The following is a 26030-nucleotide window of genomic DNA, read 5'->3' as shown; positions in this document are numbered from 1 at the left end:
AGATGCAGGGTGGGGTGTCTGGGGCACAAAGCGCAGCCCCTGAGGGATGGCGGCCCGGGTTCTTTGAACCCATTCACTTAATAGTGGCTCCACTCTTGATGGGAGTGTATTATAATTGGGAAATTGTCGGTTAGGTGTGTGTGTGTGTGTACACGCGCACATACACATGCATAATCAGCAAGCATTGAAGACTGCCCACCAGAAAAATGTGGCAACAACTGTTGTTAGACTAGAAGAGTAAGGTGCCATTGGGCTTGAATCTGATAATCTGATAGCAAAGCTAGGGCATCTTATACTCTTTCCCATGGGACAGTTTACAGGCAGAGGAAATGGCTGGCCGGAGCTTTGCAACTGGTCAGCCTACAGCCATCGGGTGACTTCGGAGAGCCAATAGAGGCCCTGCTGGCCTTATAGAACAGCTGCCTAAGGCCTGGCTCCCCCATCTGAGTAATGTGTTGCTGTGCATAGCAATGCTGCTGCTTTCCAGAAATCTGCCTGTCTTGCTCCATGTTGTTGCCCCTGACTAGGGTTGTGCCAACCAAGGACTTCTATAGAGGACATGCAGCTATTTTGGGGACCAAATGACCTTTTTGCATGAGCCTGGAGTTCTGGGAGAAGCTGGAACATTTTGTTCGCATTTTGTTATCAGATTTTTATCAAAATATGCATATATAATGCCAATATATGCAAATTTTTGTATGGTGGAGACTTTCTGGAGACCTATTTGTGTGTGAGAAGCATCCTCTATTTCTACTTCTTTGGTAATGGATATTGACTTTTTTCACCATCTGGCCCTATCTATGACCTGCTCTAAAAGATGACTATCTGCCTGGCTTACAGCAAATTAACTGGCTTGGACTCCTCAGACTCATGGTTACTGCTTTTGGACTTGATCTGTGCCTACCCTTAACCCTGTAGTTTGCCTGTTACCCTTTTGGGACCTGACTGGATGCGACTGAGTGGAGAAATTGCAACTTGGAGAGGAAGTTCATTCTAGGGCTTTGGATCCTTTGATGTAAAAACCATGTTTCTTGCCATGATAGTTCTTACTTTGAGAAGAAACTGAAACCAAAGTAGGCCTTGAGAAGCTGAAGGAAGCTGATGTGGGAAATGGTTCAGAGAAACACTATCTAGGCCATGAAGGGCTTTCATGATAAGCAGTAGCACCTTGAATTGAACCCAGGAACATATGGCAACTCATGTAGTTGGAATAAAATCAGCTGAATATTTCCATGCCGCCTCACATACCTCAAGAGACATGTGACAGAATTTTGTACTAGCTGAAGCTTCTGGGTTGCATTCAAGGGAAGTCCCCAGTAAAGTGCATTACAGTAGTCAAGCCTGGAGGCGATGAAAACATGTTATTAGTTTATCAGTAGTCAAGCCTGGATATTATTAGTAGTCGAGCCTGGAGGTGATAAAAACATGCAAGAGTCTCTCCAAGAAGGGACAAAGCCTGTGCTGCAGATGGAGCTAATGGAAGGAATTATTTTATAGGCAGGTTGCTGAAATATCTAAGAGAAGAGATGAATCAAAGGCCACTTTTTGACTCTCAACCTGTTCTAATGGGGTAATTGCAACCATATTAATCAGAAGAAAATATACCCCTTCCAAGATTCAAGGCTATCCAGCTGACCACAGCTTCCAGCCACTGAGATACCTAGTAACGGAAATACAGACTGGTGTTAGCAGCATACTGATGACATGTCACTCCTCACAAACCTTTGTGTGAATTATTTTCTGTGTCCAGACTTATATTTAGCAACGTCTTGAAGAATGATGATAAGCCCTCCTTTGTAAAGGATGTTGCAAACTCACTCTAAAATTAACTGCTGGAAAGTTAAAGAACTGAAAGTTTCACCTATGTGGAAACTGTTTGTTTGGATCTTTTCAATTCCTGCAACCTCACAATTTTGCAGTTGACTGTGATAGTGAAACAAAGGATGTGGTTAATTTGGGGGAAATTGAATATCAGATAAAGATGACCTGGTTTTGTTGTTCACTATCCTAGGCAGCACCTGGTCAGGTTTTCTGGAAAGGGTGCTAGCAACATTGTCAATTAAAAAGCCCTGAAATAGATACTGTACAGTGAATGTTGCGCTTTAAAATAGAAAGGTGGTGGGGGGGATGGCCTTCACAAAAGTCAACAAAAATGTATTACTTTTAAATTAATATTGTTAGAAAGTCAAAATTCCCATAAAAATAAAGCCAGTTGTATTCTGAGAGGTCATTCTGGGATTTTAGCCTCTATATAAAGCCATCTAGTGGCACAGCAGGAAATGACTTGCCTAGCAAGCATGAGGTTGCCAGTTTGAATCCCAGCTGGTACCTATATTGGGCAGCAGTGATATAGGAAGATGCTGAAAGGCATCATCTTGTACTGTGTGGGAGGAGGCAATAGTAAACCCCTCCTGTATTCTACCAAAGGCAACCACAGGGCTCTGTGGTCGCCAGGAGTTGAAACCGACTCGATGGCACACTTCACCTGTATAGAGCTGCAAAGAAACAATTTACAGTGGCTGATAAAAGCTCAGAAGCCTTAGAAGGTGTGGCTAAGACTTCATGTTAGAATGTTTCTTTCTTCCTTTTCCATTGTCATAAGAACATAAGAACAGGCCCGCTGGATCAGGCCAAAGGCCCATCTAGTCCAACATCCTGTTTCACACAGTGGCCCACCTGATGCCGCTGGAAGCCTACAGGCAGGAGTTGAGGGTATGCCCTCTCCTGTCTGCTCTTTATGCAGTTCTGTTCTGTCCCCTCATGTTTATCTTAATCCTTTGCACCCTTGCACTTTAAAGAATGGCATATGCCAAACCAGATGCTGCCCAGCTCCTGTCAGCTATTCCCCAGGTGTCATTTTAAAATCTGCTCTACAACCTTTTTGATTTTAAGTGCCAGCAGTCTGGTTCCAACTTGGTTAAAGTGCAGCCTGTCCCTTTTGTACAGGCCCTGCTTGCCCCAAAATGTATCCCAGTGCCTAACAAAGCTAAACCCCTCCTCCCAGCACCAACATCTCATCCACACAATGAAACCCCTCAACTCTGCCTGTCTCACTGTACCTGTGTGTAGAACAAACAGCATTTCTGAGAAGGCTATGTTGGGGGTCCTGGACTTCAATAATCTACCTATCAGCCTAAATTTGGCTTCCAGGACCTCCCGACTACATTTCCTCACCTCGTTGGTGCCGACGTGCACCACAAGAGCTGTCTCCTCCCCAGCACTGCTTAACAGTCTATCTAGACACTGTGTGATGTCCACAACCTTTGCACCAGGCAGGCAAGTCACCGTGCAGTCAACACGCATGTCATAAACCCATCTCTTTATACCTCTAATGATCGAATCGCCCACTACAAGGATTCCCCTCCCCCGGAGGAGTATCCCCTGTGCGAGAGGATATGGGCTCATCTTCCACAGAAGGGGTCTCTTTTAAAGTAGCATTTCCCTCTTCATCAGACTGATGTCCTCCTTCCCTAAGCCCTTCATTCTCCCTGACAGTAGAGGAGCTATCAGCCCTGGAGTGGGATGCCTCTACCACATCCCTGAAGGTCCTGTCTAAATGCACCTTCTCTCTCTGAGCTTCTGCAGATCTGCCACCTTGGTCTCAAGGGAACAAACTTGTTCCCTGAGAGCCAAGAGCTCACTGCATCGAGCACACACCCAGGGCTTCTGCCCATGGAGCAAACAGTCATACATGTGACACACTATTCAGTACACTGGGAAGTGCCCCCTCCCCTGTTAACCTTCTATCTTCATAACTGGTTTTGTTGGCAGTTTACAGTATTTAGAGATAATTTATTAGAAGGATAGGTCTCAGCTGTATTTGTCAGCTATTTAACTGTCCATACATCCTTTCTCAAGAATTTGAGGGAGGGATCAGTACTTATGTAAGGAAGGGATTTGTACTTACCTTCTCTTCTCCACCGGGTTCCTTGTGATCACAGGACCACTAAACTCCAATGCGCTGTTTGCTATCCCTGTTCGCTATGTTCTGTTTGCTATGCTCTCGGGCCTTCACCTCTTATGTAGAGAGTAGGCTTCAAACTGAGACACAGGATGTGGCTCAAAGGAATGTGGGGCCTCCTAGCTGACTCCACCCCCTCCAGGCATGGACAAACAAAAACTGGATGCCACAGGAGTTTGCTAGCCCTGGGTATTTAAGAGAGCGTCTTCTTCGCTATGAGCCCCACCGGCTGCTGAGGTCACTTGAGGAGGTCCGTCTCCAGTTGCCACCAACTCGTTTGGTGGCTACACAGAGACGGGCCTTCTCGGCTGCTGCCCCGAGATTGTGGAATACGCTCCCTGCTGAGATAAGATCCTCCCCATCTCTGGCAATTTTCAGAAAACACCTGAAAACACATCTCTTCAAACAGGCTTTCTCAGCTTTTTAAAACTTGTTTTTAAATTGTTCTGATTATTTAATTGTTGTTTTATGATGTTTTTAATTGTTAATCATTGTTTTATGCGTTATAATTTTTTTTAATTATTAACTGATTTTAATGGTGTTTTGATGAGCCTTTTGGAAGGGGGGTATAAAAGTTTTAATAATAATAAATAATAAATGCTAGCCCTGGCAAATAACAAACACAAAGACTAGGACTTATCCCTTAAAGAGAAAGCAGCCCCTCAGAATCTCCTCTCCTCCTGTTAGTTAGTGAGAAGGGGGGAAAGGTTAGATGTTGTTCTCTATAGAAAAGCTTGCTCACCTCCTGAAGCTGTTTCTGCTCTTTCCAAGTGTCCTCTTCCAAGGGCCTGTTAACAAGGGACAGGTGGCCACTGAACAACAGTGACCACAATCAGGACTCCATTTTATTCAGTGTTCATTATTTGTCTAGTGTCATCAATGTACAGTAGCTGAAATTCTGATTAATGAAGCACATACAGAAGGATATAAAGCTAGTGCAAACTGTTGCTACTTACTGTTGCAATCAATCAATCATCTTTATTATGGTCCAAGACCAGCATAAGATAGTACAGAAAAACATGATTAAAGGCAGTTACAAAGCAATATGGTCATCATGTTGCATTAAAATTATTATAAAAATACTAATTATACTAATTGTTATAAACCATATTTGCTTTAAAAAAAACTACTCTAAAATTATAGATAATACTATAAAACTACTGCTAAAGCATATTATGAAACCAGTATACTACATATGGAACCATAAAACTATGATACTTTAAAATTATTTAATAATAAAAGCTATTACATTATATGGTATTTAAAAACAGCTGCCCTTGAAAGCGGGGGAGCTATGAAATTATTCAAATTCTAATGTACATACTGAAAAAAGCAGTGACTAAAATCGAGTATATAAGATGGGAGTGCTAGAAGATAGGGGTATGGACAGCAGTTCAAAGCTATACATAGCTGATGTGAGGACAAGGCCTGGTCGTCATGATCCGACGGATCTTGCACGCTGCCACGCAGAACTTGGCGGTGTTAAACATGAAGGCCAGAACTTCATCTGAAAACAGTAACAAGTGTAGACATGGTTTTGGCAGCCTGGGTACTTGTGAAGCAGCGGAGAAATAAACTCGGCCCGAACGTCTCTATAAAAGGGGCAGAGGAAAAGTATACGTTCTGTGGTTTGTACCTCACCAGTGTCATGGGGCAAAGTCTTTCTGCCATTGGGATCTTTCTGTATTTGCCTTCCAGTACAGTGGAGGAGAGGGCATAACATCAGGCGAGGGTAAACGTCCTTCTGTGGCTTGGGGTTTCTAGCTTTGACGCATACGCTGCGGGGAAGGCAGTGTATCTGAGGCTTTTCCGGGGATAGGAAAGTTGGGACCAGTGTTCCCTCTAACAGATGTTGTTGACTACAACTTCCATAATCCCCAGCCAAAGGCCACTGCAGCTGAGGATGCTGGGAGTTGTAGTGAACAACATCTGGAAATCCCTGTTAGAGGGAACAGTAGTTGGGACCCTACCTAGGTCAGCCTGGCGCTCAGTGTCCATTATCCTCTGTTTGATGGCTGTTTTCACCTGAACATAGCCTATAGCAAATAGGAGAGTGAGAGAAATGCCCAGGAGAGGCTGTTTAGACCACACGGCCCTTTTCCAAGAAGATTGAAAACTGTCTTGTAAGGTCACGGGAGCCAGGCCCACTGTTGCATTATCTACTTGTAGTAAATCTGTAGCTTGTGTTCCACACTAATGTTCAAGCATCCTTGTACAACAATGCACAACTGCAGCATGTCTCATTTGTTTTAAACGGGACTCTATACAACCATGCAAATCCCTGGGGTTTTTTAGTGCAACTATGCCATTTTCTTTTGCTAGCACCACATTGCTCATGATGCAAGCACTCCAGTAGGAGGTCAGACAGTGTGCTTTACAGCATTAGCAAAAACAAACATCCGTGCCCAAGGAGGTACAATCTAAAGTATGCTGGGGTGGAGAAGGGACAGAGAAAGGCAGACTAGAGGGATAAGGGTCGTAAGAGATTAATGTGAACCAATGCAGTTATTCTATGTGTGGGTTCTGAACAGAAAGAAAAGCAAGAGAAAATTGAAAGGGTCACAGGGTTACTAATACTGGTTGAAATACTGCACAGTGTCCTGCAGGCGGTTTCCATGCTGCTGTGGACATTTAAGACAAAATTGATGTAGTTGCACAAGAGCACCGGTGTGCAAATGCAAAAAAAAAAAAATTGCACAAACACAGTTGTACAACACTACAGCCATTGATCATGATGCCATGCAACTGTATTTGCACAATAGTTCAATGTTTGCACAACAGCACTCTTCCACAACTTTCAAATGCCCACAGCAGAGCAGGCAGTACAGAAACTGCCTACAGGACATTATACAGTATGTGGGACACTTTTATTGGAATGCTAAAAACATTAGAGAAAGTTGTAATAAAGTTGTCTGATTTTGTATGCTGCTTCTCCAAAAATATTTGCATCAACAATTATGCACTTAAGTTTCAGCATTTAAATAAAAGCAACTTGTTCAATTGTGTGAGTGTGTGGGTGCGAGGGAGCCCTTGCCTTCTTTGGTTCATAGCCCTATCATCCTACTCCATGGTACTTTTCTTACTAATTTACACTTCTGCTGCTTCCCATCATTCAAGTCCCCGCCCCCTTTCCCCATCCTCAAAAACAGAAAAAGGATTGGTAAAAAAGCACAGCAAGCATATTATCAAGCAGATCTGTTGTGAAAATGAGTTAAAATATTTCAGAATTTTGTCAAAAAGCTCTTTTGGAATACCTGGAATATTAATAAAAACATCTTCCAGTAATCAAACCAAGGGTAACTCAAAGAATGCTTTTAAAAAGAAGAAATCAATATCACTTAATGATTTGCTGGTATTGGACTTCATTTAAAGGCATGCTTTTCAGCAGAGTTCCCTAAAAAGCTCCCTTCTCCAGAAGTTTGTTTTAAAGGAAGTTTAAACAGTAGCTTGCATTCATACATCATGTACTGTATACAGATAAGATGAATGCGGCAATGAAAAGTGGGAAGGTCTTTCTGATTGATTAGTCCCTTTCATGAAAAAGGCATTTATATTTTTAAAAAAAGAATTCAAGAGCTATAAATAAATAAATTGCCCATTCATTATTGACACTCAGAGTTCCATTGACCTTTCTTCTGGGGTCAAGTGTTCATAAATTATTATTTTTTTCCTCAAGTTCATTTTTCTATCTTTGTATTTATAACCCCAACAGTGTTGTAAAGGGATAGCTGATGGCTGCCAAAAGAGCATATTGCAGCATATTAAAGGAATAAGGCAAAGTCAATGAGCTAAACATCTTGTGAAGGATAAAGTCCAACACACTTCCTGAAATTTCAACTTCCTCAGAGTTACAAGAAATGGCCAATAACACATTCATCATGTGATGGAAGGGTCCCTCATATATTTTATGATGTTTAATTTTTATATGCAATGTTTTGTATTAAGATTTTGTGTTTCCTTTGGCTTAGATGTGGTTGTCAAAGATGGTTGAACTTTCACATCTTTATTTTACATATTAAGTGGTATTTCCAAGAATAACAGGAAAACTATTTTAATGCTCACTTTATTAAATATTTTTAAAGAGAGCACTGATTTCCTTGTGTGCAGGTTTTTCCCAGTTTTGATGTCTTATTCTTTGAACTCAGCCAACATCCACAATGTTTTAACGAAAAAATAAAAAATAAAAATCAGCACCATCAATGCTCATACATGGAAACAGGGTGATTCCCCCCCCCTTAGATTATTTAGAGGGTCCAAACTGGAAATGATGCCAACATCTGAATGCAATAAGATATTTCAGGGTTTACTCCTGCCTGCCCCAGTAGATGAACATGGACCACTGCAAGGCAGTGTAGGTGGTAGTGGTGGTGACGACAGACTGACTATGATACTGGTTGGTGTTTGCTAATGAAGCTGCCATTTATGCCTTCTTTGCTCTGTCCCTTTAAGACAGGGGAAGGGAAAATCTGGTTGCACTGAAGAATTGCTTGGCAGGAAGTAAGAGAAAATGGGAGATTTGGGGAGAAAGGAAGAATTAGTGTAAAACAATTGGGAGTGAAATTGTGTTGGCTAATCAGTGGTGGAAAATCAATTTGGGGGGATCTTCGGTGATTTTGAATATATTCAAAATTCTAACTGAAGGGAACCTAACTGAAGGGAAATTAATTTAGGGTTTAATATCTGGACTCCAGTCCCCACATCAACTTTGCTTTCAGTGTCAAACTACATGTTGCATTAAGCCATCATTAACCCAAAATGCTTAGTTTTTATTTCCTAAGTGGTAACTGTGGAGAGAGTCATAACTGGGACCATGGTATGGGGAGAAAAGGGATTTAACCCCTTGCCTTCACCACAGTTCTGATTTCCACCACCACTCCCAGTGTCTGCTATTTGTTTAGGAAGGAAAGCTGCCATTGGATACCCAAGATAGTTCTTAAGTCATCTTTCTCCATTTCTGTTGAGCATTGCACTTAAGCAAGGCTTATCAGACACACACTTCAAAGGATGTTGCTGTGCTGGCAAAAGTTGAGATGCGCCTTTGAAATTAAACCAGTCAGGCAAAGGAGAAATAGGCAAATTAATTCAGCAGGTGCTGGCAATGATTGCCATGGCAGTAATTCAGAGAAGTTTTTAAAGCCCTCTTTTTACCCCCAGCCAGCATCTGTGGCAAGCATCTTCACAATCGGGATACTAAACTACCACAAGTGTGCACAGGCACCATAACAAATGAGTCCTGTGTTCTCATGAAAACTTTGCTAACCTTGGATTTTCTTTTTTCGTTTGAAACTACAAGCTGAAGAAATTATTTTATAACTTATGAATGGAACGACCTTTTCAAGAGAGCTGCACGAGAGTGAGTCATTCAGGCATTATGCACATCTAGGCTTCCAGGAATAGTCTATATTTCTTTGAGAAAGAGGCATTTCAAAGTAATATGTACTGCTCCTATTAGTACTTTAAAAAAAGATTTTAAAGCGTTTTATATTTTAACACAGAGCGTTTTTTCTTATATTTTTTCTCAGGAGAGGAGAGCTGGTCTAGGAGAGGAGACCTAATCTTGTGATAGCAAGCATGACTTGTTCCCTTAGCTAAGCAGTGTCCACCCTGGTTGTATATGAATGGGAGACTTGATGTGTGAGCACTGTAAGATATTCGGAGCCGCTCTGGGAGGAACAGAAGGTTCCAAGTTCCCTCCTTGGTATCTCCAAGATAGGGCTGAGAGAGATTCCTGCCTGCAACCTCGAAGAAGCCACTGCCAATCTGTGTAGACAATACTGAACTAGATGGACCAATGGTCTGACTCAGTATATGGCAGCTTCCTATGTTCCAAAGAAGGTTAAAAAATGCTTCCTCAAAATAGAAAATGAAATCATCCCAACAAATGTCCCCAATGAAATCAACTCAACAAAATAGGAAAGGTATGCAGCTGAAAAAACTGTATCCAAATTCAGATAAAGTCACAGAAAAACATGCATTACTTCTCATCTTCCCAAGCTCCAACACACTTACAGACTACAGAGGGCTTATGAACTATGTTTTGACCGTCCCTAATAAAAATGAAACCATAACTAACTAAAGTTATTAACATTCCAAAGTTTGAGAAAGAGGCAACTTTGGAATTTTAATAACTTTAGTTATGATTTTATTTTGAGTAGGATGGCCAAACCATGGGTCATAAGTTGGTAGGTCACTCAAACTGGTAACCTCCAGTAGGGATGTGCAAGAACTGAGGTTCATACACTGGTTCAGCACTGCAGGGAGTGGGATCTTTAAAAAAAAGGAGTGCAGGTTCTTACCTGCTCGCCGCCGCAACATGCAGCTTCCTTCTGTGGCATTGCTTGTTCCAAAAACACGGGTGTGGTGCCAGCATGCGCGGGCGCCATTTGCGTGGTCAGCATGGTGTTGCTAACCATACAACACCGTACATGGGTTCTTGGGACAAGCGCCGTCCAGGGGCATATCTATGGTGGGGCAGGCAGGGCACGTGCCCCAGGCGCCACTTGAAGGGGGAGGCACAATTTTTTAAAATTAATTGTTTTTAAATGGCTGCCAAAAACAAAATGGCCACTGTGCATGCTCAAATGGCCTCTGTGAGGCCCTAGGCCATGCCAGGCCTCATAGAGGCCATTTGAGCATGCACGATGGCCATTTTGTTTTCAGCGGCCATTTAAAAAATATATATTTTAAAAAATGACCACCACACATGCTCAAAGGGTCCCTGTGAGGCCCTAGAGGCCAGCAGGGGGGAGGGGGAGCCTTTGAAGACCCCCCCATGGCCTTTAGGAAGCCCCCCCCAAAGGGGCTACAGGTAATTTTTTTAAAAAAATAAGTCACTGTACACATATTCAGATATGTGACTTGTATGTGACCTTATATTTTTGAGCTGATATTATGGTAAAGTTATCTGAAAGATGAGTGTCAGATGTCTGGACAGGGGGCGCAATTTCAGTTCTTGCCCTAGGTGCTATTTTCCCTAGATATGCCTCTGGCGCCATCACAGCAGGTAGCTGCAACTCCTTTTTTTAAAAAAGTTCTCACTCCCCTCTCCCCTCCCAGCAGCACCAAACCAGTGTACACACCTTGGTTCATGCACATCCCTAACCTCCAGGCTTGACTACTGTAATGTACTCTATATGGGGCTGCCTTTGTATGAAGTCCAGAAACGACAATTGGTACAGAATGCAACAGCCAGACCCGTCTGCGGGACAACCCGAAAGGACCATATAACACCAATTTTAAAAGAACTGCACTGGTTGCCAATATGTTTCCAAGAGAAATACAAAGTGCTGGTTATTACCAATAAAGCCCTCAATGGCTTAGGTCCAGGGTACTTAAGAGAGAGCTTCTCTGTCATGAACTCGGTCACCTTTTAAGATCATCTGGAGAGCTGTGGTTATGGTTGCTGCTGGCTCATTTGGTGGCAATTTGGGACCAGGCCTTTTCTGTGGCTGCCCTGGGGCTTTGGAATAGGCTCCCTGTCAAAAGAAGAGCATCTTCTCTGCTTTTAGGAAGACCCTCAGGAGACACCTGTTTTCTCAGGCTTTTAATTTAAATTAATTTTAAACTGTTCAATTGTTTTTATCTTATGAGATTGTTTTAATATTTTAATCTGTGAAATTGTTTTAACTGTTTTTACACTGTTTTATATTTGTTGTGTTTTAAAGTATGTACACCATAAATAAATAAATAAATAAATAAATAAATAAATAAATAAATAAATATATTATTAATATGTATACATACATACCCCTGTAGTCCATGGGGCTCCTAGCCAGAACAAGGCATGGCACAGAAAAATGCAGCATTGCCCTGAATATATTTGTGTACTTATGCTGAAGGAAGCCTTTCCCTCTTCTTTGATCCATTTACCTAGCGAAAAAGGTGTGGGAGCCTGGAAAGAAGAGAAGAAATCCATTGTTTACTCCTTGGCTTTATTTGAATTTTGATACTATTTTCTCAGCCACATACCTTTCCTGCTTTGTTACTACTGGGATATTTGCTGGGCTGTTTTCATTTTTGCTTTTTATTTTTGAGGGGTGTTTTGCATCCTCTCACCCATTATGTTTCAGTATATAGGCTGACAAGCAGACTAACAAAGCAGAGGTCATACTTGAGAAGCACCGATGGTGCTGATAGTTACAACTAACGCAGAACTGACAGTCATGCTGGGGAAGGAGGGGTGGGATTTTGACGAGCTCCCCTTCCCTTGGGAGTACTCTGTCCCACCTGAAAATATGTCCCTAAGGGTAGCACAGCCCAGTTATAAGCTGAAGATTGACTTATTTAATAAGCACCTGGTAAAATGAGTGTGTCCTGGGTTTGCAGTGATGATTCTGCAGGAGCTTTACAAGTTGCTTATGATGCACATATGAGATGAATGGTTTGCAGAATCTCCACCACAATGTTTCAACATTTCCCCCCATTAAGTAAAATTAATTACATATAGGAAAATGTCTCAGCTACAGTCCTCCATCTTTCATTGGACTTCAACTCCCATCACCCCCAGTCACAATGGTCAGTAGCCAGGGATGATGAGATTTTCAGGAGGTTCACAGTTTGAGACTGTGGTCTAAGCTATGTCTAAAGCAGCTTTAACTATGTATATTAATTATATAGAAATATTGTCCACAACCAATTTAAAGAATTCATAGGTATGTAGCAAGCATATCACTAAATAATATCTTCTCTAACCCCATGATATATCCATATTACAACGTGCATTATTTTTCTGCCTCTGTGATGTTCAATTTTTTGGGCGTGCATCTCATTCTGAATTTGGCATATGTGAAAGCTTCTGATCAATAATTCAAATAGGAAATTTGTGTTTTGTGATTGTCAAGTGTGTCTGCATAGTATCTGAGTCAATATACCTACAGCTAAGGGAACTGATACAAACTTACAGTTAAGAAAGATGGAACAGGCCATTCTTCTAAAGAAAATATTATTAATGGGTTGTTAGATGGAAAGCAGGAAAAAGCTTCGTGATCCTATCAAACAATACAGATACAAGAATAATCCTGCCACTTGGATTTCACTCTGGTATTTGACTTTTCGTGGAGTATTGGTTACTTCTTGGCAGTCCCCGATTTACAGAATCAGGGCATGCTGTACTTCAACACATTTGTGTTTAAGTACAGCATGCCCTGATGACTCTTTAATGAGCACCAGGTTGCAACCGGGCAATTTACTTAAACAGCATCAAGAATGGAAGAAATAAATGAATCTTTTCTTCAAAATGAAGTCCCCATGGAGACCTAAAACATTATTGTACACTATTGTGGCATCTTGACTTCCTTTAGTGTGCGTATCTGTGAATGTCTTTGTTAAAAAGACTCTTGGAGTCTTTAGAGTTATTCTCAAAATTGTGTGAAAAAAGGAGTGCTTTAAAACCCACCAGTTTGCTTTAAATCAAGTTTCAGTCTAAGAAGAATGCACATAAAAGCACTTCTTGTTTTCTATAGCCTCCTGCTATGTTTATTTTAGAAGGAAAGTCCTAGAATGACTGAGCTAGAATTACTGAAAAGAGCATATGAGAGAAAAAAGGAGTCTTTAAGAACTACCAAGGACAGAAATCCATCTTTTTCTGACAGTAATGCACTATTGTTCAGTATGTTTCTGGTTTACATTTAATTCCTAGTTGACAAGTGTCCGTTTTTCATGCTTATTCATTAGTCACCCTTGCATTAGCACTGCCTTGAAGGCATCTCACCTGCCTCTTATCACATTTCCCAGAAAATGATAAAGGATATCTTTTAAAGTTTTACTCAAATCCACTTCCATCACAGCAAAGTCCTGCAAAAGTACAAGATGAGATTAAGTGGCAATTTTGCACAAAGGAATTTCCTTAAGGACTATAAATTCAAAGAGGAAGTCATGTGAGGAGATGAAGTGTGAGTAAAAAATGGCACAGAAATAGGATGCCTATGAAAAGGTAAATACAGTGGTCCCTCGACTTACGTAATTAATCCATTCCGAACGCACGTTCGGAGGTCGATATTTTCGTAAGTCGAAGAGCGCACCACGGAAGTCTGGAAACATTCGTAAGTCGAGGAAACCGCATCTAAAAATTCGTAGGTCGAGTAAGCTGAATCTAAACCGGCAACTACTTCCGGTCTTTTTTGTCGCTCGTAACTCGAAAACATCGGATGTCGAGTAGTTCGTATTTCTAAAGCCTCATAGTTGATCTTTCTCATTTCCCAATGAGATTGCCATTCGCAGGGCTAAAATTGCCATGCCTGTCAAGGTTGGACACACTGACCTAGATGGACTTAAAGCACCTCATTCTACATATAAATATCACCATGTAGCACCAAAATAAACCAAATTGACAAGGATAGGGGAAATCATGTAGAGGGATGTCAGCACTGACTCCCATCTACTTGATTTCTCCTCCCCTTGAATTTCATGCTGATTCTGCTTTCAATAAATCCTGTGCCTGGGTGTTTGAATTGTTGAGGTGTATATCAGTGAGCTTGATGCAAGAACGCTCGATAACTTCACTGAGAATGTATGTTGTTATGTATGATTGAACTGCATATTTGGTCCCTGACTTTATATATCTATATCTATATCTAACTCAAGTCATAACTCTATTTGAGTTTCTTTTGAAATAGAGTAAAATCTCACTGTTGTTTTGGGGATTTCAGCCACATAGAGTGATATTCACAGAAACTCACTGTGAAATTACCACCTGCAGCTCTGCGCTTTTAGAAGTGTAGCTACTTTTACTTCACTGATTCTTTAGGGACTCATGTGCCTGCTTTTTGCAGCTGTAAAGCTGTGGACAGTGCCAAGAAGGGGTTTTACTTCTCCCATTCAACTGTAATCTGAACATAACCAGCAAGTTTTTCTTCCATCTAAAAACAGTGACAAAAGTTAGTGTGTTTGGAGTTGTACCACAGGAGAGTGAACAGGTTCCAAAGACATTTATAAATAAAATGCAGTAAAATAGCCCTCAGGCCTTCAGGGAGACAGTTGTATCACTTGTCACTCATTACATCACAAAAACAGATCTCTTAGGTACACAAATGCACTCCATGCAGTAATAAGAGTACCGTATACTGTTCTCTGAGCACTCAAGACAATTCAGCATACTGACAACAGAATTGCAGCCTTGAGGGAAGACATAAGTTCAGTAAATGAAAAACAAATGCATACTTGCTTTTGCACATATCCCCTGCTAACTGGGCAAAGAGGCATCCTTTAACATGGTGATTCTCTTCATTTAGCAGGGGGAGAGTAACTGGCCCTCTCCACCCCCAGCACAGTACTTCCTCCAGTGACTGTTGCTGGTATCTATCTTGTGTTTCTTTTTAGAATGTGAGCCTTTTGGGGACAGGGATCCATCTTATTTTATTTATTTATTATTTATCTGTGTAAACTGCCCTGAGCCGTTTTTGGAAGGGCGGTATAGAAATCAAATTAATAATAATAAAATTAATAATAAACCAATTATATGCAAAGTCTCCGATTTACCTATGTTCTCTGCTTCTTTTGCATTTTCAGAGCAAACTGACGGAGACTTCCCCCCCTGACACTAATGTATTTCCTTGCCTTGGTTTTCACTGTCTGGCAGACATACCATTTAGCTGGTATTTGTATTTGTCTGGATTGGAAGGGAGAAATAGATATACATAATCTAGTAGAGTACACCTCTAGGTACACAAAAGGAGGTAACCAACATAAATATAAAAGCTTCCGTGCCTTGTAAACACACAAAATTCTGTCCTCTCTCTGTTTTTAGGTATTATTTACTTGATAGTCTCTAATGGCTACTTTGAGGACATTACAGTCTATTATGTCAGGGTCTGTGGTTAAGAGCACTTTCAGTTTGTGGATCATTGACCCAGTGGAATGTAATGGCACCTTTTTGAGTGTTGCAGCATATCAGGTCACTGTGATAGAAGGAAACAGGCAGGGGGAGTCATTAAATCCTTCTGAAGTACTGGTGGGAAAAGCCCACTGTCCGCCTGCATCTCTCTTGCTTTTTTCCATGATAATGAACAGGATTAATCTTGTTGAGAAGGGGAGGAGTGAAAGAACCGTTAGAATTAATGAAGTTGCCTGCAAAATTGTGCTTTCATAAACAAAATGTGTTATGAGCACAGAGGATCATATTTAAAAGGCAGGAGTATTAACATCAGGTCTAAATTAATGCTCTGGTAGATGCATGTTGGGTGGGGAGTAAAAACAAACTCCAGGGAACAAACTTAGATTATTATCTGTTCTAATATGCTACTGTTCCTCTCACTGCAGTAATCTTGAATGCTTGGGAGAGGAGAGCTGGTCTTGTGGTAGCAAGCATGACTTGTACCCATAGCTAAGCAGGGTCTGCCCTGGTTGCATATGAATGGGAGACTTGATGTGTGAGCACTGCAAGATATTCCCCTCAGGGGATGAAGCTGCTCGGGGAAGAGCAGAAGGTTTCAAGTTCCCTCCCTGGCTTCTCCAAGATAGGGCTGAGAAAGATTCCTGCCTGCAACCTTGGAGAAGCCGCTGTCAGTCTGTGAAGACGATACTGAGCTAGATAGACCAATGGTTTGACTCAGTATATGGCATGTTGCTATGTTGGGGTTGGTTATCTCTATACGGTTTGTTGCTATAATTCTATGCTATTGTAACTACCATAGTACTGTCCCCACATCAATAAAGATGTAAGCATCACCTTGGGTTAAGAAGGCTTTATGAATAACACCCCATAGTCTTCAGAATTGGGTATTATATCCTGAAACATCTGCCTAGGATGAATAGGGCCCTGAGCAAGCAGCATCTTCAGCGTGCCTCCCCCATGGTATTTGATGGAAGCTTTTTTTTGGTAAGTTAGTGTCCACACAACCTGTAGAACATGAATAAAAGATTAGATAAACTGGCTGACATCCTGACTAAATTTACTCAAAGAAGTTCCATTGGAATTAAAAGGACAAGTTAGGCATGCCTAATCTGTCCTTTTAATTTCAACTGGACTTTTCTTTTTTTGCTTGTCTTTAGCCCTGGCTCACAGCAGACAGCACATTAAACAATTAGCAAGTCACGTAGTGCACTCTTCAGGTGAACTTCAGTCAGGTCAGCCTTGGCTGACCACCTGGCTCATCATTCCTAAGGCCAGTCCTGCTTCTGCCCTCTCTACTGTGTGGGCAGCCTACCTCAGGAAGAGAGCCAGGTTGACCATGGTGGCTCCAGAGGGGTGGCAAAGAGGGGCAAGTGCTCCCTCAGAAGAGTAGTTGCTCCCCCCACCCCACCCCCATTTCTGTTTAAGAAATCGAATATGTGGGACACAGCTCGCCCATCCAGAAATGCACTTTGCCCTTCTGCCCCCCCCCTTTTGTGGGAGGTGCTGCCATTGCAGGTTGGGACATCTCCTTTGCATCTGCTTTTGGAAACAATCCATTGAACTCAGCAGTAAACAGCTGATTTGCATACCACGTACTGTGATTGAAAACTCCATTCCAGATGTAGTGCAGTGATATGGAGAGAAATTGGTAGTTCCTTCCCCCACCCACCCTGCTTTTTGTACATCATTTATTTAAAACATTGCTTAGAATAGCTTGCCACTCCACTATGTGTTTATCATATATATGTTTGTTTTAAATGTTGATCAGACTTAAGTAAGAGAAGGGAAATGCAAAACACTAGTTGAGTAGTACAGTCTAGTTGAGTATAGTATAGTTTCTATTATAATCGTCATAGGCAAGGAGCAGAACTTCCCAAAACCTCTGTAGTAACTTCTCCCTGATAGTTTACTAGATTGCACTCTTGAACTTGATACGCATCTTGTAATTTACCTTTGTATGATGTAATTTTATTTCCCCCTAGAAAACAAAATGTTATAAAGAACCTAAACAGATTCTGCACCGCTTCATTGTTTCTGTGGTTTGCCACTGAGCTCAGTTGATATAACCTAATTGCAAGGAGCCCTTAGGTCATCTGTTTGCTAATAGTGGTGTGTACCCATCAACCTGCACTCAGTGCATTATGGACCTGTGCCAGCAAAGCAAGATGGCCTTGTGCCATCTCAGCAGATGATCCGGGAACCAATATCAGTGACTTTTTAGTCTGCTAAGAAATAGTTATATTCCCAAAATAAATTAGACAAACAGGTACTCAAACGTTGCCTTGGATGAATAAGGAACAGTGTCTATCAAGGATGAAGCCTCCACAGGTGATGTATTACCCATCTATATCAAAAACAGTTTCTTTCCATTATGATTCCTGAATTTTACCCCTCTTACTTTATCTCATACAAGTGAATGGATGCCATTCATTCCCATGGAGCCAAGTAATGTGGCTGACATCCTGACTAAAGCTGCATGTGTGTAGCTAAATGATGCATGCCCACAACAGTAGCAATCTCCCCTTCCCTTAGAAGTGTTCTGAGCAATGTTTATTATATCCCTAGTATCCTTAGTATACTAAGGTTGCACAGCATTAGCTTTTGGGGGAAGGGGCAATCCATTTAAAATCACTCCCCCATGTACAAGCATCCACACTTCAGAAGCAGGGATCCTACCGGGCATGCATCCTTTGACTGCAGACATACAGCTTTAGTCAGGATGTTGGCCTAGCTTGAACATAACGAGGCAAAAACTGCCTTCTACCACTGGGTGCCACTGGGATATTGAGAAATAGAAAAAATTCTCCAATATGTCTCCTCGGGAGGAGCCCTGATATTCAGAGAGAATTTCAGTTTCTCCTTGAGAAGAACCCTGACATTAGGGAAGAATTTCTACCTCGGAGAAATTTCTCCACATCCAGGATGCAGCCCTCAATAACAAAACACCTTACACAGTAGGATGAAATGTTAGATTTGTATCCTCCAGGATGCCTTGCAACATAGAAACACTATACACACACAAACACCTCACACATCATAATCAGTGATGGGGCCATAGCTCAGTGGTAAAGCATCTGCTTTCCATGCAGAAGTTCCCAAGTTCAGTCCTGCATCTTCAGATAGGGCTGGGAAAGACTCCTGCCTGAAATCTTAGAGAGCCCCTGCAAATTAGCATAGATAGTACTGAGCTAGATGGACCAATAGACCCACTTGGTGTAAGGTACATAGGAACATAGGAAACTGCCATATACTGAGTCAGACCATTGGTCTATCTAGTTCAGTATTGTCTTCACAGCCTGGCAGCGGCTTTTCCAAGGTTGCAGGCAGGAATCTCTCTCAGCCCTATCTTGGAGAAACCAAGGAGGGAACTTGGAACCTTCTGCTCTTCCCAGAGCGGCTTCATCCCCTGAGGGGAATATCTTGCAGTGCTCACACATCAAGTCTCCCATTCATATGCAATCAGAACAGACCCTGCTTAGCTATGGGGACAAGTCATGCTTGCTACCACAAGACAAGCACTCCTCTCCTCAGTAGTCTTTTAGGTTCCTATAATAATGGGCATATTACTAGTGCTCTGATGAATACTACCATAAAATACTTTTGGTCTTTTTCCACCCTAGATTTGCGAAAGACTTTTGAGCAGGAGCCTCTTGGGAAAGAAGTATCATTGGAACAGGAAGTCCTGCTCCAGTGTCGTCCACCTGAAGGAATCCCAGTGGCTGAGGTGAGTGGCATTAGCCTTTTTTAAGGGAAGAGAAGAGGGAAAACTGACACAGTTATCCTAACTGAGGCCTAATCTGTGGCTAATGGTGCAGAGAATTAGGCGATGGCATGATAAATGGGAGGTAATGGAGATCTAACTGCCTGCTGCTGGTAGAATAGATTGATTGGGAATTGATTAATGACTTCAGAGTCAATTAGAATGCCCCACTAGGCAGAGCTACAGGCAGTAGTTTCATTCTTTTGCTCCCTTTACAAGAAATGAGAACACAGCAGAATTCTATCTGTTATCTCTAAGACAAACACTGGGTAGAATTTATGAATGCAACACTCTTGTTTCCTACTCATCCATCCCCACCTTTTCTAACACACTGACATTGAGGCAACCCATTTTCAGATATGTTATTAAAACAACAATATTTTTTAAAAGAAATACTAGACTTTGTTTTACTGCTCTGCTTGTGCATATGGTGAGTCATTCAGGCCGCATAGCTGTAAGAATGCACCTGCTGTGATCTGATAATAAGCTGAAACAAAGAGAGAGTATAATCCATCTTTTAATGTTGCTTGTCTGTTTTACTTAATAGCAATTAAAAACTTGTAGGACAGTATTCTGTTATCTGTTGTGTGTAAGTGACTCTATAGAGAGCCAGTTTGGTGTAGTGGTTAGAGTGCTGGACTAGGACTGGGGAGACCTGAGTTCAAATCCCCATTCAGCCATGAGACCTGCTGGGTGACTCTGGGCCAGTCACTTCTCTCTCAGCCTAACCTACTTCACAGGGTTGTTGTGAGGAGAAACCTAAGTATGTAGTACACCACTCTGGGCTCCTTGGAGGAAGAGCAAGATATAAAATGTAATAAAATTATATTTATATATATATATATATATAGAGAGAGAGAGAGAGAGAGAGAGAGAGAGATGAGGAGAAAATCGTGGATGTGTGGGGTGGTGAGTCCTTCTGTGAAAAGAAGACTGCTCCCCAGCATGGTGGTTGTACTGCTTATGGTAACACTCATGCTCTCTTTTAATTTGGGTTAGGAGGTCTTTCTAGCTCTTGATAGAGGAAGATCTGAATGATTGTTTAATATTAAATGAACAAAGGATTCATAATAGTATGGTGAGTGCCCTCTTCTGTTAGGGCACATAATTTCTAAAATATCTACTCCACCTTGCCAACCATAATAATAACAACCAGCATCATGACTAATGAAGTTCTGGTGCTATGTGAGATGCACAGGTGCTGCTGCTGAGTTCCCAACTACTGCAGCACTGGCTCTAGTGGGGTGTATGTGTGTGTGAATGTTGACAATCTCCTCTTCCTCCAAATGCCTTCTGTGTCACTCGAAAATATGTCCTTGAGGGCTGCATGACCCTCAGGGACATATATTCAGGTAGCACAGAGCACTCTCAGGGGAAGGGGAGGTCATCAGAATTCACCCCCCTGCACAAGTGTTAATGCTACATCAGTCAAACCCATCAGCAGCACCAGCACATCTCATGTAGCACCAACACTTGGTTAGTCAGGATGTCAGCCACAATATAGTGTCAAGGCACCTTATAATACAAAATTAAAATAGATCATTAAAGAAGCAAATTTTGACACGCACACATATGAAGAAAAGTTTGAAACTATATGAGCCATGTCGTGTAAACATACTCAAATGAAAGAGGGATGTTCTGAATTGCCACTGAGATATTTAGTGTCTAACAGAAGCTTCCAATGTGTTTGCAGGGGAACGTGCAATCTAAGAGGGAAGTTCTGCCAGAAATTCCTCCAGCACTCACAGGTGCTCACAGCACATATCAGTGATGGGCCACTGTGTGAAAGAGGATGCTGGACTAGATGGGCCTTGGGCCTGATCCAGCAGGGCTGTTATTATGTTATTATGTCACTGGCATATGCTGATGCTTAGAGGCCTCTGGATAGGCTGTGGCCTTTATGCTGTGGTGTAGGCCTTCCTCATGGTATTGGGTTCCTTTCAGTACACATCAGCACCTTTTGCACTCATAGTGAAAAGTTAAGTAGTTGGAGAATTTGCATCAGTCACAAAATTTCTCCTTCTGAACGACTTTCAGAAAAGTGAAAGGCACTTTTGCTGATTAGAAGAAAACCTGATTGTTAATGATGCTGGCGCGCATACCCACCCACCCACACACACACACACACCATGCACCATTTCAGAATGTTCCCTCTCATTTTTTCTTTTCTAACCAAGAAATTCTTGCCAGTTCACATAAAGACGAGTCAGAATGTCATTGTTAAGTAGCAAGGTGGCTGTCATTCGCCTTTGATGGCAGATTTCTCAGGAGATTCTGTGTGTTACCTTCCTGTGAAACCAGGGTTTGGAGCACCTCACAATTTCAGCAAATCTGTCTGCAAACAACAGGAGAAAAATAATTAATAGAGTATGGTGCATTTTATGTTATTCCCATATTTTCCTCCTTTGCTGTCATATTTCCTTGGTGGTGGTAGTGGGGATAATAATTTAGTGCAAAGATAGGTTGACTTCTAGTAAGTCAGGTTTCTGACAGCCATGGTATTAATCAGTTTATTTTCTCAAGAAGAACTTATCAGCTTCTTTGCCTCTGAACATCCTACCAACCAGCTGTTGCACAGCAACAAGAGTATTTGTAATGGGGCATGTCATATCTCAGATGCAATGATGGTACTTAGGGACTTCATTACCTTTGCTAGGAGCTGAGATTACTCATGACTGGCAGATGGTATGTGTGCAGTGTTATGTGCATAACACAGATCTGTACCTCCCAGCATCTTAATAGCTGGTTCCATCCGAAAAGCAGATCATGTGCTGTGGTTAGAGTATGTGGGGAGAGATTGAAAAAGTTTGCTAAATAGGAAAGAAGCTCTCTCATTTTGTTGTGCACATCCTGCCAAGAAATAAATATGTTTAAACTTTAAAAAGGAAAATGATAAACCAAGGAAGTACTTAACAACCATTGTTTAGAAATGCTATACGCTTCTAAATTAGCAGTTTGACAGAGCTGAATTCATAGGCAGTAAGTTATTTTTATATAACTGTGTGCTAAATATAATTGCCAATATGTCTTGTCATACATTTTCCCGAGGCCTAATTATATTCCAATATAATATAAAAGGTCAATATTTAATTTTTCCTCCCCATCCACATTTTTTAAAAAGTTATTTCATTCATTAAATGATAGTTTGCCAAATCTTGATAACTATTTCACTACTGAGGTTAACATATTTTCTCCCAATAAGAACTCAAAAGGATTTGTGTGCTTATCAGCAAATTACCAGCCACAGTTCCCAAAATAATGATATGAAGACTTATATCATAACCAATTATATCCCTACCAGTTTTAATAACATTTCTCCAACTTAAAGTGCTTAGTTACAGTTCAATCATATGTGTATGAGGTTCACAGTAATATGATTACATTCCCAGGAAGTATCAGCTGTATTTCTGCACATTTTTATAGTACTAAATGGGACATAGTAAGTACCACTGATATAGTAGTTTATACAAATTCTCTTTTGAGCTTATGAGACATTTAGTGAACATTTTAGTCCCTTTGTACATAAACATGTCCATTGTGATTCTTAAACTGTTAAATGTAAGGCCCTCTCTCATTTCTCTTTATATCTGCAATCTTCCAACTTGCTTTCCTTTAGAATTCTATATAACTTAGAGAGAGAAATACAGGGGCTAGGAGGTGTTTATCAGCATTCCAAGGTTTGGCAGGTTTGTTGATATATTAAGGTTCCTTAATGTCACAATGCCTACAAATGTTTCATGTATGCAACAGGAGAGGGGTGATTTTTCACCAAACACTGCTTCTCTCTGCTGCTTCCTATGCTCCCTGAAGATATGTTCCTGAGGGGTGAGGGGCCTTCTGGGACATGTTTGAGGGGGCATGAGAGAAAGAGAGATTAGCTGAAATTGCCCTTCTCCTCTTGCATGAAATGTTCTTAGACATATGTGACATTATTTATTTATCATACTTCTATACTGCCTGATATATACTGTACATCTCTAAGTGGTGTACACAATCTAAAATTACAATATAACAATTTTTAAAAAATCAAAATACTTTCACAAGATAAAAACAAGTTTAAAATTAATTTTAATTAAAAGCCGTTCTGTTTTGAGTTTGAAACACTTGAAATGGTCTGTTTCAAGTCAGAGCCTTTTGAGCTTGTAAACTTTCTGCACATCCCTACTGTGAAAGTCAGCATTGCAGCTTACATATTTCAAATTAACATACATTGTCCTCAAATATTATACATACATATCAAGCTACCTTACATCAAATCAGACCACAGGTCCATCTAGTTAATTATTGTGTTTTCTAATTGGCAGTGTCTTTCCAGGGTTTCAGGCCGGAGTCTTTCCCAGCCTTATCTGGAGATGCCAGGGATTGAACATGGCATCTTCTGCATGCAAAGCAGATGCTCTGTCACTGAGCTTCAACTAGATCACCAGGCTGTTGAAACAAAGAAACACAAATTAATTGATCAAACAGTTATCAACCTGGAGTGCTAATTCTGTGTCCCTATATTATGTATTTATATTGTGTCCCTATATAATTTAAACCAGGGCTTACATCAGGAACATGATAAAGAAGAGGCCTTTGAGCATCTGCAGACTGCATTTCTGCCCCCCCGAACTGCCTAAAAATCTCTGTGTTGTAGGACATAGGACATTCCTTCTAGATGTGCCTGACTTTTACTAACTTTCTTCTTAGAAATTCAGCACTGACTGAAGTCTAGAATGATCATCCATGAGCTGGTCTGTTAATAACTGCTGTTCTTCCAGACCATGCAACATACTAATTCACTTTGTCAAGCAGAAAAGATTGATGGCTGCAAGCTAATTGGCTGTGAAACCTATTTGTACTGCAGTCGGGGCAGACACCAATTAACACTTGGCAGGTCCAAGAGTCATCTATGCAGTAGCTATTCTGAACAGTTCTACTTAATAGCTCCCCTTCCCCCCAACCCACCTCCCCTCAATTGCCTTCTCACTTTTTGTTTTGTTTTTTGAAGTCAGGAGGGAGATCAAACACCCAGATTGGAGATTAGCCTAATAGGGCTTCTGTGTAGACTCCTTCCAATGCTATTATAAGAACAAAGGATCAAACACAAATGAGTATGAATACCTTAATGTGGCATTTTATGACTGCCACTAGCTGTAGCTGGCAAGATAAAGTAGTGAAGGAGAAAAATGGACTGATGAAAGATAACTGGGTAGGTTGAAGGATTATACGTATTTTAATTTGGAGATAAATGTGTTCTTTGTTTAAGGCTTCACTAATTTGTTTGGAAGACTTTTATTGTAATATTATGGTTAAAAAGGTAGTGAAGGGACAATTAGGAGTCAGACAGCTAGTTGTGACCCCTGAGGTCCCAAGTGAGACTGTGTAATGAAAACAACACAAGCACTATTAGCAGTTCAGTCCAGTTGCTCTGCTAGAAGGCAAGCAGACCTCAGCCCAGCATTTCAAAAACTTTTTGAGCTTATTGTCCAGTCCATCTTGGACTGGATGAAGGCCAATCATTTGAAGCTCAGTTCTGACAGGATGGAGGTACTATTGGTTAATGTTGGCTCATTTACTGGACAGACCTAGTTGGTTGCCTAGGGCACCAATTCTTGGGTGTGTGTGTGTGTGTGTGTGTGTGTGTGTGTGTGTGTGTGTGACATTCCACCTTCCCTTTCCCCAGCAACTACTGACATGTTTGATTTGCTGGGAGGGCCCATTTGCTCTCCTCTCTGGAGTAGGGTTGGGGGCGCAGGGGCGGGTGTGTGTGTGTGTGAGAGCAGGCTAAGAAAGCCAATCTTGCCTTGCTCTGCTCTGCTCTCTTTCCCATCCCAAACTCTCTCCCATCCCAGTAAATGAGTAGCCTGTGTAGCTCAAGTTAAAGCTGGGGCTCTGTGCTATTTGACTGGGGCAGGGGAAACAGAATTATAACTTCCAGTGGGTGGTTAATCTGCCCAGTAAGGTAGTGCTTTTCTACTTTGGGGTGGGGTTTTATTCCCCCTAAAGGATCAGATTCTGAGGTGGGTGTACTGCGTGGTTCAGCATTGTCCAAAAGATGGAGTGCCTTCTACCAGCTGAAGATTGTAGTCTGCCCCACTGTGGCCCCTCCAGGGTATCCTACCTTTGAAGGCTGCTAGGAAGCTGCAGTTAGTCCAAAACAGCGCTCCAGGTTGATAACTGGGACTGGCCACTGTGAACATCTTCATAGCTGCCTATCCAGTCTAGGTTCATTTCAAAGGACTGGTTCTTATTTTTAAAGCAATGTTTGCTTGGGATCTGGGTACTTAAAAGACTGATTTCACCCTCATTTTATTTTATTTTTAATTTTTATTCAATTTAAATATATATATATATATATATATATATATATATATATATATATATATATATTTCACTGCTCATTGGAAAATTCTACAGCAGTAGTTTAGAAATCAAAACAAACAATAAAGATGTCCATAAAGTAATCCACAGCGATAAAAATTGAAACCAGACAATAA

General features: G+C 41.3%; 1 protein-coding gene across 2 annotated transcripts in view; it reads left to right on the top strand.

Annotated features, from left to right (window-relative positions):
- The window catches only part of UNC5C (unc-5 netrin receptor C), a 504518-nt gene that overhangs the window by 345062 nt on the left and 133426 nt on the right, over window positions 1-26030 (top strand). For both annotated transcript variants that reach the window (XM_053255347.1, XM_053255346.1), the window contains exon 4: window positions 19412-19515. In XM_053255347.1, coding sequence (XP_053111322.1) covers window positions 19412-19515 — 104 coding nt within the window. The remainder of the gene's footprint in view (window positions 1-19411; window positions 19516-26030) is intronic.

This window comes from Hemicordylus capensis, chromosome 5 (genome assembly GCF_027244095.1).
Source record: "Hemicordylus capensis ecotype Gifberg chromosome 5, rHemCap1.1.pri, whole genome shotgun sequence".
Taxonomy (NCBI): Eukaryota; Metazoa; Chordata; class Lepidosauria; order Squamata; family Cordylidae; genus Hemicordylus; species Hemicordylus capensis.
The sequence above is the reverse complement of the archived record's forward strand: the minus strand, read 5'-3'. Positions and strand labels throughout refer to the sequence as shown.